The sequence below is a fragment of the Xiphophorus couchianus genome, chromosome 13, assembly GCF_001444195.1.
Source record: "Xiphophorus couchianus chromosome 13, X_couchianus-1.0, whole genome shotgun sequence".
NCBI classification, from domain to species: Eukaryota; Metazoa; Chordata; class Actinopteri; order Cyprinodontiformes; family Poeciliidae; genus Xiphophorus; species Xiphophorus couchianus.
Genome location: NC_040240.1, coordinates 13672783 through 13687537, shown reverse-complemented (window position 1 = coordinate 13687537; position 14755 = coordinate 13672783). Strand labels below are relative to the sequence as shown.

The following is a 14755-nucleotide window of genomic DNA, read 5'->3' as shown; positions in this document are numbered from 1 at the left end:
GAGAAACCAAAAAAATCTTGTTTTTGCAATAAATTAAGAGTTGTGCAAACTCTTCATATTGCATCAAGTGAAAGTTGTCTTTGTTTAGTAAGGAAAAACAACGTTAGAGATGGCCACCATGCCTGCATGATGTCATCTTAATGAAGGTGTTAAGTAGATCCACCTGTCTCTTCGCTCAGCTGCAGGATCCTGAGGTGTGTTGACGCACAAACTATCTGGGATTTCTGCACAATACGAGCTTGTGCTGAGTCAGAAACTTACCATCTGCTGCCATACCTCAGGGAACCTGCGCTCATCAGCAAATCTCTTTCCAAACCCGGATTCAGGAAGGGGGAAAGATCAGAGGTGAACTCCTGCAGCAGTCTGAGCCAAATCAAAGTTCGGCGTTGCGTAATATCATGATAACGTTTGTTTCATTACATTTGCTTCCTGTTTGTCTGGTGTTGTGGCTGGATTTCTATGATCTATTTACTGTTGAGGACAATAAACAGTGAAGTGAAGCGTATAAAAGGAGAAGTGCGTTAGAGCAAGGTAAGCTGCAGTCAAACAAAAAACCAATAACAAAAATCTGTATTTTAAATCTGATTATATTTCTCACAACTAGTCTTCACACTCGCGTTTTAAAGAACAACCTTTCATTTGTTTCTTTTCTCACTGTGACAACACAAGGAAGTTCAATGTGCTGTGAGATAAAGTATAAAACAAGACGTTTGTGTGTCCAAATGCACACAGAACCAGTCTGGCCTAAACAAAAACGTTGTTACTGTCAACTTTTACAGTTTTAATCTTAAATTCTATTTAAGACTAAAGGTTCTATTTTATTATGCTTTACTCTTTGTTATTGCACAAATGCTAAATATTAAAGAATAATTTCTAATTTATCAGACAAAATTATGTTTTATTAATGTGGAGAGTTGATTTCACCCATCCAAAGATTATATCCTCTCATCGTGATCATAAACACCATATTACTATGAGACTTTTAAAGATAGGCAGTCAAGTTTCAGTAAATTTGGTAATTTCCTCCAATCCACACGAGGTCAAAATTTGAGTCTGGTTGATTTTCAGTCAAGTTGAGGTCAGTGTCATCCCACAAGCCTAATGTTTGCCAGCTTTATTCCATTTCATTGACATGTTACTAACCTAACTAAGTAAATTTCTGGAGCAGGATCTGCTTTCTTGGTTGGCACCCTCTGAGTCTATGGCATTGTTAAATGGGCTCCGCTTTACTTTACTGGTAGTGACACTGATGTCCAATACGAAATTGGGCTGCATGAATAAGCTTGGATACGGTTGGTTGTTCCAGCCTCAAGTGAAAATTTATCGACTACAGAAAGAAGTCTGGTTGGCAACGAGAAGCCAAACAGCTTAAGTGAACTTTACTAACAATGGCAAGAAGAATGGTCAAGTGCTCGATATTATTTTTGCCAAAAATATGAGGTAACACTATTTGAAGAGATGTGCATAAGACTGATATGGCACTGTCATAAATATATATAACACCTGTTGTGAACATGAAGAAGTCTTTATGAATGTTTATGACTGTTGTCATGAAGTGTCATTTGGTAAATAATGACATTTTTAATGCAAAGTTGCATTAAAAGTGTCAGCTTTGCATTAAAGTGTCATTATTTACAAAATCATACTAAGTTGGCCCTTTTAATGGACTTTCAATGCAACTTTGCATTAAAAATGTCATTATTTACAAAATGACAACAATCATAAACATCCATAAAGACTTCTTCATGTTCATAGCAGATATTATGTCATATTTATGACAGTGTCATGTCAGTCTTATGATCAGCTCTTCAAATAAAGTGTTACCACATTTGTAGATTGTTACAGAAAGTTTGGTTGAAGTGCAACTTCCCAGAGGATTTTTATCAAAAGGCATGTCTGGAGTTTGCATATATGATTTTTTTTTATTATTATATATGTGGAAAATCTTTTTCATCTTTTTAACTCTCCAAAAACACACAGCCAATTCAAAAGCACCATTAAATATAATGGTCCAATGTGACTGGATCCAAACCACTAACTGTATTTCTTCTTTTTTTACGTCAGCATACAGTATCAGAGCACGAGTCTGTATGCCGGTAAACAGCGCAGCCTTATACTAATAAAACTACTGGTTTCATCTGAATTTCATTCCTTAACTTCTGCATTCTCAAGAATTGGTTTTGACTTGCATGATGTTTCTCAGCACCTTCATGTTTCTCAGCTGCAGCAGTCATACTGGCAGGTTATATTGGGCCAAATGCAGCTGGTAGTAAATGAGATTCACATGACGAACCACAGAGCAGTGTAACAGGAAACAAGACTTCTCCTTTAACAGAGGGGCCCGTCTGCTGGGTGTCATTTCTTCCTGGGACGTTAGTAACTCATTGATTGATCCCGTCAAGGTATGTGCAACCCTGGTTTTGTGTTTGGGGCAATAAAGAGATGAGCTGCTTGGTAAATATAGCGGGGAAATTAAATTATTATGCGGTGACAGGATTGCTAGGAAAGTAGCCTAGTAGCTAGTGAAACCTGTTTTAACTTCCCCTTTGTGAGCATGCGTAAAAATAAACACTTTATTATCATTTGCAGAAATATTTCACAGACCTCCTTTACTCTCATAAGTTCTTGTGCACCAGCACCAGTGATTGTTTCATTTTACTTGTGATGCTCCATTTTCAGGTGTTGAATTATTTATTGGCTTTCTGTCTCAGGTTAGTTAAAGTAATGCGGAAAAACAGTTTAAATCCAGACACACGAGAATAGTTTGTAAATACACTGATGGAACTGATGTGAAAAACTGAGCATCATTAATCTGGAACCATGTCTTCCAAAAGTCTGCACTCCCAGGGTTTGTAATAATAAAATAGGACTGTGATGCATTATTTCAAAGCTTTTTCCATGTTCAGTGTGAAATTCATTCTGCAAATTTCAAAGAAAACAAAAACATGAATAGATGTCAAAAAGTGCAAACAATGTGTTTGCACAAGTGAGCACAAACGTAGCTAACACTTCACACCATTTGTTTATTGTAGTGAATCTGACTGACCTAAAATAAAGTTTGGCTATTTCTATTAGCTAAATTCAAGATTAAAAAGGAAGATGTTTTTGTTACTTTTTTCAAAAGTGCACATCAGTTTCATTAGCTGCATTTTAAAATGATGACATGGGTCTAAGTTTTTGATGGTTCTTTCACAAGCATCTCCACCTTCTACACTCCTTCTCCCCTTTAAAACTAATTTGGCAGCATAATAAGAGTTATTGTTCATTTGGAGAACTACCTTGTGCAAAATCCTTAACTTCATGGCTGATGTCCTAACATGAACCTTCAGTATTTGGTACATTGATTTTTGATGTGTTGTCTTGAAATGCATTAACACGTGAGCCTCTATTTAGCTAAAATGATATGACTTCCTGTAACAGATGATTAGAAACCTATGAAGTAATCACCTGGAGTTCCCCAAGTTGTCTTATTTAAGTTTTTAAAAAATCCCTCACCTCAATATTTTGACAAATAATTTTCTTAATCCTAGTTTACCCAGACTAGAAAACAAGATTAGTTTAATTTAATTCTTAACAAGAAAAAAGTTTTACATGTATATTAATATACAACTTTAGAAAAAAATGAAGAGACCGCTGATGAAATAAAAACCTCCAGATAATTCCACCAATTGTTTATTTCTGAACTCTTACTGAGTTAAAACATTGTATTGTTGTTTCTAAATGAATATGAACTTGTTTTCTTTGCATTATTTGAGGTCTGAAAGCTCTGTGTCTTTTTTGTTATTTTGACCATTTCTCATTTTCTGCAAATAAATACTAAATTTTTGCTTGGAATTTTAGAGACATGTTGTTAGTAGTTCATAGAATAAAATTACATTCATTCTAGTCAAACATATATCTATAAAAAACTAAAATCTGAGAAACTGATCATTTTAAGTGGTTTCTTAATTCTTGTCAGAGCTGTAAATATTGAAAGTTGGCTACAGTTGTACACATTTTTATCTGTAATTCTGGGACACAGTGACAATTTCTTTTCAGGTTAAGAACATAAAATCAGTGGGTAAATTAAGAGAATATAATATTAAGTTTAAAAATATCTGATCAGTCAAATAGTTCCCCAGCTATAAGTCTGAGATGACACCTGATCGTGTTAAATGTTTGTTTGTTTGTTTGTTTGTTTTCTTCTAGGATGCATGTCTGGTTGAGTGCAGTTTTGCTCCTGGCAGCTGTGACCCTCTGCTGCTCTTCATTGGCCACAAACAGATTGTGGGACGACTGGAGAACTCAATATGGCAAAGCTTATGACAATCAAGTATGAGTTAGAAAGAAAAAAAAATTATATTCAATACATTTCTTGTACAAATGTGCAAACGTGTACGATGTCACCGTTTCAGACTGAGCTGAACTTCAGGAGAACAGTGTGGGAGAAAAACCTGCTGTTGTTGCTAAGACACAACCAGGAGGCTTCAGCAGGAAAACACAGCTTCACTCTGGGACTGAATCATCTCGCTGACATGGTAGGACGAGGGTTTAGTGGCGGGTCCCGTCCGTCTGCCTTTCTGAGGCAGAAGAGCAGTGATCTATACAAAGGCTGCAAGCCAGCTGACCTCAAAACAAATAAGAAATAGTCAGAAAAAATAGTAAAACTCAGCAATAATTAATGCCTAGCCAAAAGTCTGCTTTTTCAAGCCTTTGACAGCATCTAAGCCAGAGGTCTTTTTTTTTTATCTGCTGAAAAGAAATTGCTTAGAGGCAGGAAAGAAGCATGACTGTTTCAAGCAGTGGCTTGTTTTTGTAAAGCCTGCTATAGAACATTTGTTTGGATTTTTCTTTTTAAATAAAGTAAACCATTTCATTTTTGTATTTAAAAGTTTCCATTACATAATACAGAAAAGCATACAGTTTGCAAACTTTATAAATAATATTCCTAACACCTACTATCCCTCTTAGTGGTAAAGTTGTGCATATATTGCATACAAATCCAATTAGAAGGAGGTTAAAACAGGCACAATATGAGCCTATTTGTGTGCAAGTTGCAAGAAAACACTCCATAAAAAGGAAAACATTTTTTTTTTCACCAATAAATGAAAAATTAAAAGCTTAAACAGATATTCAATTATAAAGATGAAGAACGTGAATATGCAGGGTCTTTTTTAAAGGATATCACAAGGTGTTTTTTATTTGGCTGGGGAGCCTGAGCAGAAATGCCTGGATGGGTGTAGCATGTCAACGCTCTGCAGGAGTCTGGCTCCAATGTTTGGGATGCTCACACAAGCTTTTGGCTCGCCGTCAGAGGACAGAGCACTGCAGTGGCATTGGAAAGTGCCATCACTGTTCAGTAATATCCATGAATAAAAGAAGACAGAGTGCAGGATGACATTGAAGGATACAGCCAAAAAGCAGAGTAGAGGGGACTTAGACTCCGTTTAGCAATGGGATTGATTTTAATCTTCTTCTTATCAGCACACTGAACACTTTTCTGAACCAAAGGACATTTTATTAAACTCAAAACAAGTAGCATTGGTCACACTAGTATGGCACAAAGTTAGTGACATTTCAACCTGCAGTGGAAATGCTCTCCTGAATACGCATTTGGGATTTGGTCAAATAACGTACCAAATCAGTGAAACTGGGCCCAAATCCTTCTTCCAAAGAAGCTCCTAAATGGGCGGCATAAACACGTAACACACACAAACACAATGGACTGTTTCACAAACACGATAGCGAAAAATGCTCCACCTTGATTGGTATCAAAGTCAGAAAATAATTTTTTTAAATTCTTCCATCTACATGTTTTTAATATCCATAAACATAAAACTCAATTTGAGCTGTACAAGCTTTTATAAAGAGTTGTAATTTGAAGTAGGATTTGTTAGTCTAACTTTTTGATACACCCGTTGTCCCCTGAGTTTGATTTCCTGATTATTTTGACAAACACTGTTCTTGTGTCTTCTGTTGTGTTTCTGCTTTAAGACAGCGGAGGAGATTAATGAGAGGCTGAATGGTTTGAAGGTGGAGGAGCCTCTCCATCTCAGGAATGACACATTCAGAGACACAAATGACTCATCACTTCCGACAAGTGTTGACTGGAGGACAAGCGGACTGGTCGGTCCCGTCAGAAACCAGGTACTAAATGAGCTGCCGAAAGGAGACCAGCAAAAACTGGAAGATAACAGAAGCTCTGAATGTGTTTTTTTGTTTGTTTTGTTTTGTTTTTTAGGGCTTGTGTGGCTCATGCTGGGCCTTCAGTGCTCTGGGAGCTCTGGAGGGGCAGATGAAGAGGCGAACGGGCGTCCTCGTGATGCTGAGTCCACAGAACCTGGTGGACTGCGGCGCTAAGGAGGGAAACCTCGGCTGCAAGGGAGGGTACATCACCAAGGCCTTCAGCTACATCATTCACAACGGAGGCGTTGACTCAGAGAGCTCGTACCCCTACGAACATCAGGTCATCCTCTGAATGCTGACGCAGACCTTTTCTTCTCTCTACTTATTATTTTTAATTTATTATACTCATCAAAAATAGAATATCCTAATCTCCTTTTTTCTCTAATGAGTCACATGTCTTGACTGAGTCGAGTTTATCTTCAAGTCAAAGGCAAAGATCATAAACTGAACAGAGAGCTATGATAACAGCTTGAATAATACATTTTCTACCCTTCTACATTTTCCATCTTGTTTGCAGAATGGAAAATGCCGCTACTCGCTCCAAGGCAAGGCGGCTCACTGCTCCAACTTTCACGTCCTTCCACGGGGGAACGAGTTGGCTCTGCAGGCTGCCGTGGCATCAGTGGGACCAGTTGCCGTGGCTGTGAACGCCATGCTGCCGTCTTTCCATCAGTACAAAGGAGGTCAGGATGCTGACGGCTCTGAAATCAGGACGTTTGCCAGGGCTTGCATTTGCAAATCAACCTCACTACATTTTAAATCAGATTTATGATCAAATATTTAGAACAAATTTCATAGATAAAACTGCAAATAATGTGCAAGCTTTCCTATTTTATAGTTTGAAGGTGAAAATCAAATAGTTGTGAAAATTACTGATTTGTTGGTATCTTCCTCCCATATGGCCACCCCTGGTAAAACTGATTAAAAGAAATATTTTTCTATCTACAGAACGGCACGTTAGCTTCTCCTACAACACTTCACAAGGTTGTGGAGTGCAGAGATGAATCTTTGACTTTTCTTCTGCGGTTCCTCTCTTAAGCTCTTCTCTTCAGCTCACACACAGGATTTAGGTCTGTGGATTGGACAGTTCTTGGAAAAGGGTTCATTTTATGTATGGTGAACCATTTGTCTGTTAATTTCACCAAATGATTTTAGTCACCCAGCTGAAAGACTCATTGACCATCCATTTTCAGTTGTTTGGCAGAGGCGAACATTTTTAATTGAAAATGATCTTGTGTTGCTGCGTTTGTGATGCCATGGACCGTAAAATGGTTCCAAAAGCATTTTGGACAGGCCCACAGCATCACAGAACCTCCACCATACCTTATGTTCGTCCTTTGTTTTACGCCAAACCCACCTTGTGTGTTTGCTGCTGAAATGCTGAATTTGAATCTGATCTGACAGTCCAAGTTTTGGTTTGCAAACTCCACGTTTATATTTGTGATGGTAGGACAGAAAAGTTATTTTTTTAAATAACTATTCAATATTTTTGCTGTACTCGTAGCTATTTCAGTTCCTGTTGCTAAATAAATTATTCCTGCAGGTTTATACAATGCGCCTGACTGTAACCCAAAGCTAATCAATCACGCTGTGTTGGTTGTGGGCTACGGCACAGACAGAGGACAGGACTACTGGCTAGTGAAAAACAGGTAGGGGTTTTGTCACATTTACTTTTTTTTGGCATTTGTTCTTTAATTAAACGATTTAATAAAATGTGATATTTCTGTGGCTTCAGTTGGGGGACGGCTTGGGGAGAAGGTGGATTTATCCGGATTGCGAGGAACAAGAAAAATCTCTGCGGTATTGCGACGTTAGCAGTCTACCCAACGCTGTGAATTATACTGAGATTTATTCTGTTTTAATTTTGTATTGCTGTTTTTTTGAAAGAAGCACACTGTGCTGTCAGAGCACTACAGAATCTATTAACACTGTTGGGTAAAAAGGTTCTAAAGGCCAATATAATAAAGTTTTAAAGGATTCTGTTCTACTCAGTGCTGCAGGTGGGAGCATTAGGTTCAAATCCTGTGCTGGGGTCTTTCTGTTGCTGGTTTGTATGTTTTTCCTCTGCATATAGGTTTTCTTCATGTATTCCAGCTTCCTCCCACATAAGAAAAAACATGTTAGGTTAATTGGTCTTTCTAAATTAAGGTACGAATGGTTGTGTGTATTTGTGATGAACTGGCGACTTGTCCAAGGTGTATCCTGCTCACCAGCTCCCCTCCGCCCTGCAAGGACCAGTGGGTGTGGACAACGAGTGGATGCTAGCTTTACATCTGAGCAGCTAAAATGCTCTGCAGATGGAACAGAAACATATTCAATTGTAAAATTAGTATCTGGACTCTATAAAACTGGACCATCAAACTTTACAATGTTTTTACATTTTCCAAATCCCAATTTTTGCTGTTAACACTTATGTGTCAGGAATGACAATTTTTCCAACACACTGCTTTTTCTAAGTACAGATAAAATACTACAAAAGGTTGAGAGTAAATTCTTGAGTTTTTGAGGAATGTTTTTTTTTTTTTAATCAAATTATTCTGCATACATGGAACTCACAAACACTAGTCCCTACTGACAAGAAACTTGCCTGTTCGTCTTTATTTATACAAACCCATCAGTTTAGATCTAGACTGAAATGTCATTTATGGAGATTTCATCTGATACACAAACACAAAGTAGCACATTATTGTGAAGTCAAAGGAAAATAATACATTGTTTTTAAAAGATTTTGAATTAATAAAACTCTGAAAACTGTACTTCACATTTGCGTTGAGTCATTTCTCTGCCTCCCTGCTCCGCCATGCCTTCAGAGGGGTTTCAATGATGACCACCAGCATGATAATTTTGACCCTTTTCCTAAACATGACTTTAAGTATATGGTATAATCTCTGCTTACGTATCAGTAAATCCTCTTTTTACCGATAGGGTTGTGCTTAAAGAGGAATTAAAAGTATTTGGGGACTGGCGCAGAAGGCAGGACCTTAAATCCTTTAACAAACTACGAGCTAAATTCAAGTCATACAAACATTAAAATCTGAAACTGTGCAAAAAAGATGGGTTTCATCAAAAAGATGAGACACGTCTTTTAATGCTTAAATGTCTGACAAAGGTCAGGAACGTCTTTTCTTTTGAATATGTTCAAGACGTCCAGCCCTTTCAGTAGATTAAAAACATGATGGTCAGCTAAATTATTTAGTGTTTGGAACAGGCGCTAAATAAAAATAGCTCGACATCCTTCTGTTAAAAACTGTGTTCTGTTTTAACGCAAAAAAAATCTTGTTGCATTTTTGGTTCTCAGTGCAAAAAGCATTTATGAGAAAAATAATCCGTTGCAATCCGTTTTCAGGAAGCATTTGTATCATAACGTGATACATTGTCTAAGTAAAAAAGAAATACTTGTGTGTTACTGAACCTGGTTACCTCCTGCTTTTTTAACTTGATAAATAAAAACCAGATCTGTCTCCATCGTGGGCGGTGACTGAGTACTCACTCACCATCTCCTCCTCCAACTCTCTGAGGTTGCATTCCCTCCACAAGAGAATCTTACAAAGATTCAGTAATAAAACTGTGGCTTATTTAAAGGTAGCTGTAACAGGTGCCTTTTTAATTAATCTTTTTCTAAATTTCCAAAACTATATACATTTTTTGCATTATTATTCCTTGACTGGAATAATAACTGGAAAATAAGGTTTATTTTTGATTAAACTGACACATCAGTTAAACTAAATGAAAGTATTCAGACTTCTATGACTATTTGATGTTTGATTTCCTGTGACTGAATTTTATGCAATCATCACACAACAGCATTATGGCAGTAAAACACAAACCAATCTGTGCTGTAAATAAAGTGACAGACATAAATATATATCGGTTTTATATTCACTGGAGCTAGTGTGTCTTTTTTTCATCCAAAGTTGTGTATAAAAAGCAAAATTAAAAAAGAGCTAATGGACAAAAATAGAGCTCCTTCAACCACAGAAAAACCTTCCTCCATCTCATGTTCCTCTGTGGAAGAGCTGGGATGCATTCACGGCTTGTTTTTGCTGCCACCAAGTGGACAAAAAACGCCTAACAACTAACGCGTGATTATTTGCAGGTGTGAAGCGAGTGTGGAGATAAATACATGCAGATTAAGCCTAGAAAGAGTCTGGTTTCTCCCCTTGGCAGCTGCACAGGTCAGTGATGGTTCAATGGTATGGAGTGAGATTTTTAAAGTAATCCGTTTTATAAATTATACATGCACATTTTCTACAATTTTATCCTCTGGTTGTTTTTTTTTTTCCAAATTGAAATTACCAACACATCTACAGCACTGCTCTCTTGTTGGAGCAGCTTAATTTAACTTTTATTGCAGAATCCTTATACCTGCTCCTTCTTCAGATCTTGACATGTTTCAGAGCCTGATTTTCACAGTGCTATCACATTGACCTCTACAATGTCGCATTTGGACCAGCACTGGGAGCTGTGGAAGAGGACTCATAACAAGCTGTATGCTCATCAGGTAACAGAAGTGTCCAATCTGAGCAAACTATGACTGCATTCTGTTTTCCACTCATTTTTACCACCATTTGTTGGAGATTGAAGAGTTGGGTCGCAGACGGTTATGGGAACAGAATCTGGAAATGATAAATGTCCATAACTTGGAGACTTCCCTTGGCTTGCACACCTATGAGCTGGGAATGAACCACCTGGGGGACCTGGTGAGTCTTTAGGAAAAAAGTTGATAAACTGGGAGTCTCCGACCTTATTTCCATTGATGACTTGTGATGTCGAATCCCTTTTCAGACCACTGAGGAGATCACGTCATCTCTCGTAGGAACTGTTGTACCATCAGAGCTGGAGCGGGTTCCTTATGGATTCCTCAAGGTCAACAAATCTCTGCCAGCTTCACTGGATTGGAGAGATAGCGGGCTGGTGACATCAGTAAAATCACAGGTGAGCTCATACTTGAAAGTACAAACTCTGAAGATGTTTTCACCTCTAGTAACACTGGACTGTTTTTAGGGTGCTTGTGGTTCTAGCTGGGCATTTAGTTCAGTTGGTGCCCTGGAGGGGCAACTAAAAAAGACTATAGGCATCTTGATGTCCCTCAGTCCTCAGAATCTTGTGGATTGTTCTTCAAAATATGGCAACTATGGCTGCAGAGGCGGATTCATGACAAATGCCTTCCAGTACGTTATCAACAACCAAGGCATTAGCTCTGATGCTGCGTATCCCTACATTGGTAGAGTGAGTGACCACTTTTTTATGGCTTTGTGGTTAAAGTTGCCAAGAAAATCCATTAAGACTCTGCTTAACTCTTTCAGCGAGGTCAGTGCAAGTACGACCCAACATATCGGGCAGCTAACTGCTCAGGGTATCGCTTCTTGCCAAAAGGTGATGAGTTTGCCTTGAAGATGGCCCTGGCAAACATCGGCCCCATTGCTGTTGCTATTGATGCTTCAAGGCCAAAATTTCTCTTCTACAGTCATGGCAAGTCATTCTCTCATTTTTTTTATTTATTTTTTCCTGTGAGGGAATTGTTGGGTCTATTTTAGTTCCCAACCTGCAAGGAATCAACCAGAGGCACATGTTACTCTTCCGTAGAAGAGGGGAGAGAGGCCAGACACAGAGAACCACAGTCAAACAACTGTCTGGAATCAACTCCATCGGCTCTCACCTCTCGGCTTCTTTTTATTACCATAACAAGGAAAAGAGGGTTGGGTTTCTTCACATAGTCACACAGATGGTTTCGTCAGGGAATTCTGCCACAGGATGTTCTAGGACGCTCTTACAAGGCACAAAGCTGACTCGTCTAGGACGGGCAGTTTGATAAAACCAGAAGTGTGAGTAAGCATTTCTAATCTCCAAGCAAACATTGATAAACAAGAAGAGTGTGTAGCGTTTCTAATCTTCAAGCAAACATCCAAAGAACAGTTAATAATGTACCATAAAAGAAAAGGGGCAAAAGAATAATATGAAAACATATAAACTCATAATTTAAATGAACTTGGATAATTTTTCCAACAGGAATGACTGACCACAAATCTCTTGTGACCCAGCAGGTGTCTACAAAGACCATTCATGCTCTCACAATGTAAACCATGGAGTCCTGGCTGTAGGATATGGCACTGAAAATGGAGAGGACTATTGGCTAATCAAAAACAGGTTTGTAACATTCATCTGAGCTATAATCAAAAACTCTTCCCTGAAATGTTCTTTCTATTTGCAGTTGGGGTACAACCTATGGAGACGAAGGATATATCAAAATGGCTCGTAACAGGAACAACCAGTGTGGAGTCGCCCTCTATGCATGTTTTCCCATTATGTGACCAATAAACTTTATGAATATTTTTTGAGTTGTCAACCTTGTGTCTTGAAGTAGTCCTGTAAGCACAAGTCGGCATAAAATATTTTCTAAATCACTTTATGCTGACATGAATCATTCCTGAAGTGCTGTACTTGGAGAACTAAGCATTTGTTACTGTTTGTGGTATTAAATTCTGTAAGGTCAAAATGTTGACAAATGATCAAATCTAGTGGTTGCTGGCTTCTTTTAATTTTAATTGATTAACCTAAAGTCATAGACATGTCGACAATTTTAAATAAAATGCAAAAGGTTTCGGAAACTAATTTAAAAGGTGTTAGAAAATGAAATGCATTGCTTTTTGTGTTCCAGAATAAAGTTGTGGGGGGAAATATTAAAGCTAAAGAACGGTCTCTTTTGAGAGATGGCCCAAAAAAGGCTACCTCTATTGCAGTAAACTTTTGCCCCAATAATCTCTCAAACAAATCTAGGCAGCTGAAAGCTAAATGGTTGGCTTTGGTAAAAGCTTGTTTGTTCCCAAAAGATCCGATTTTCATATTAGGATTTGATTTGTGTGGAAACTTGAACATAGGATGAGGAAGATGGTTTTGGGCAATCAAAATTTTTTGTATTGAGGTTGCTAGGAAGATTTTAAATGTATCCTAATCAATGGCTATGAAAATATGTTCTACTAGTGATGGGTAAATGAGGCGTCATGAAGCGATTCAACCCATTAGCAAAACTGTATTGATACTGTTATTGAATACTGACACCTGCTGGACATTAAACACCCCAGGCAACATAGTCGACAGACTGATTTGATGACCTAGTCTATGCAATAAGATTTAAGTCATTGTATTTTATTGTATATTATATATTGTATTATGTCATGTTCAGTTAAATTCAAAATATTTTTTATATTCTTAGATTCAGTCAATAAATAATGGGAACATGTACCATAAAGTGAAAATGTAAGTGAACGTGTTTGGAATGAGGATGTTTGTGAACTGTTTTGTTTTTGTTTTTTTCTCAAATTTTCATTCAAAAAAATGAGTTTTTCCAACATTTTGAAATTTAGTCTGTTACGCTTTATTGACACAACTTCTCCTGCTGTAGAAAAAATTAAGTAAACCATACATTTATATGACATAATTTAGAAAAAGCAACTGAGTAATTTGTAGAATGGCTGTATACCTGAGTAAATCCTAGGTGTATAATGCCTCAGCATTGAGGAGGTGGATTTATTTAAATAAGACAGTTCTGTCAAACATATGCAACACTTAACCTGCAGAGCATAACATGAAAGCAAACCAAGAGTCAATTTCAGCTGAATTTGGATTCAAATAGATCAAGTAGAAACTGAAAAGACCCGGACGAAACAACAACGAAGTGACAACCAATACCTTATTTTCTGATGTAAGATCAAAATGGTCCCAAACTACGAAACCTTTCTTTTCCCTTGAGGCTCCATAGTTAACGCTGTACCGTAAAAGATCAAGAATTCTTTTGGCAAATGCATCCCGTTGACAGATTCGCTTCCTTATAAACACAGTTTGTCGCGCCAGTGTCATTTCGAAACAGTTCCTGTATCGGTCACGTGACCTGCTGAAAGCAATACGCGCACCGACACGGAGTTTTGTCTATGGGCTTGACGCATGCGCCGACGCATCGGTGTTGATGGACCCATCACTATGTTCTACCAATTGCCAGAGCTCGCTCTCACACATCCCTGTATAGGTTTGTCACTTCCAGTTAAAGTTTGTTATTTCAGTGTTCAGGTCAATGTGAGGAAATGAAGCAGATTTTGTAGAACTTCAATTCCTGTCATGTCTTTAAAGTGTCACTTTTGATGCAATCCTCTGAATAAGTGCATGTGTATTGGAATTCAATGTTTTCCTTTGGAAAGAAGTACAGCATTGCCATCTTTTATCACATTCAAATGGTTGTCTGGGCATTAAATTTCATGCTGAGTAGAATTCAGCTGAATCATAAAATGGCTCATGCTGTTTATCTTGAGGTGAAGCAATCACCATTTTAGTATTTAGGTGATATTGATACACAGATCAAATGAAACCTGTGGCTTCATGCAGCTCTATTATATATATATATATTTTTTAAGGATCAACTTTTATGTGCAATAGTGTTACGATCATAGATGATGCTAGTTTCTTCTCCAAGGCAGCAGATGGCCAATAGTGTGATTTAATGCACTTCCTGTGGAAATATTCTATAAGTTCAAAAGAAATTTCAAACTGCATTTAGACTTAAATGTATCAAACTTACCTTTAAATGCAATGCAAGACA

General features: G+C 37.7%; 2 protein-coding genes across 4 annotated transcripts; both read left to right on the top strand.

Annotated features, from left to right (window-relative positions):
* The first annotated feature begins 380 nt into the window (after positions 1–380).
* LOC114156395 (cathepsin L1-like) lies at positions 381–8926 on the top strand. Of its 2 annotated transcripts, none has more exons than XM_028036799.1 (8): positions 381–531; positions 4189–4312; positions 4395–4517; positions 5974–6126; positions 6221–6445; positions 6683–6848; positions 7709–7814; positions 7901–8926. In XM_028036799.1, the coding sequence occupies exons 2-8, from the start codon at positions 4190–4192 to the stop codon at positions 7998–8000; spliced, it is 996 nt and encodes a 331-aa protein (XP_027892600.1). In that variant the 5' UTR covers positions 381–531; position 4189; the 3' UTR covers positions 8001–8926. The 2 variants fall into 2 exon arrangements, with proteins under 2 accessions (XP_027892600.1, XP_027892601.1); XM_028036800.1 differs by lacking the exon at positions 381–531 and adding an exon at positions 1657–2402.
* A 944-nt stretch (positions 8927–9870) lies between these two features.
* On the top strand, positions 9871–12507 carry LOC114156396 (cathepsin S-like). Of its 2 annotated transcripts, XM_028036802.1 has the most exons (8): positions 9871–10340; positions 10546–10666; positions 10743–10865; positions 10951–11100; positions 11170–11394; positions 11472–11637; positions 12210–12312; positions 12377–12507. In XM_028036802.1, exons 2-8 carry the CDS (start codon positions 10601–10603, stop codon positions 12474–12476), a joined length of 933 nt encoding a protein of 310 aa, XP_027892603.1. In that variant the 5' UTR covers positions 9871–10340; positions 10546–10600; the 3' UTR covers positions 12477–12507. The 2 variants fall into 2 exon arrangements, with proteins under 2 accessions (XP_027892603.1, XP_027892604.1); XM_028036803.1 differs by lacking the exon at positions 9871–10340 and having other exon boundaries at positions 10354–10666.
* Positions 12508–14755: the final 2248 nt, after the last annotated feature.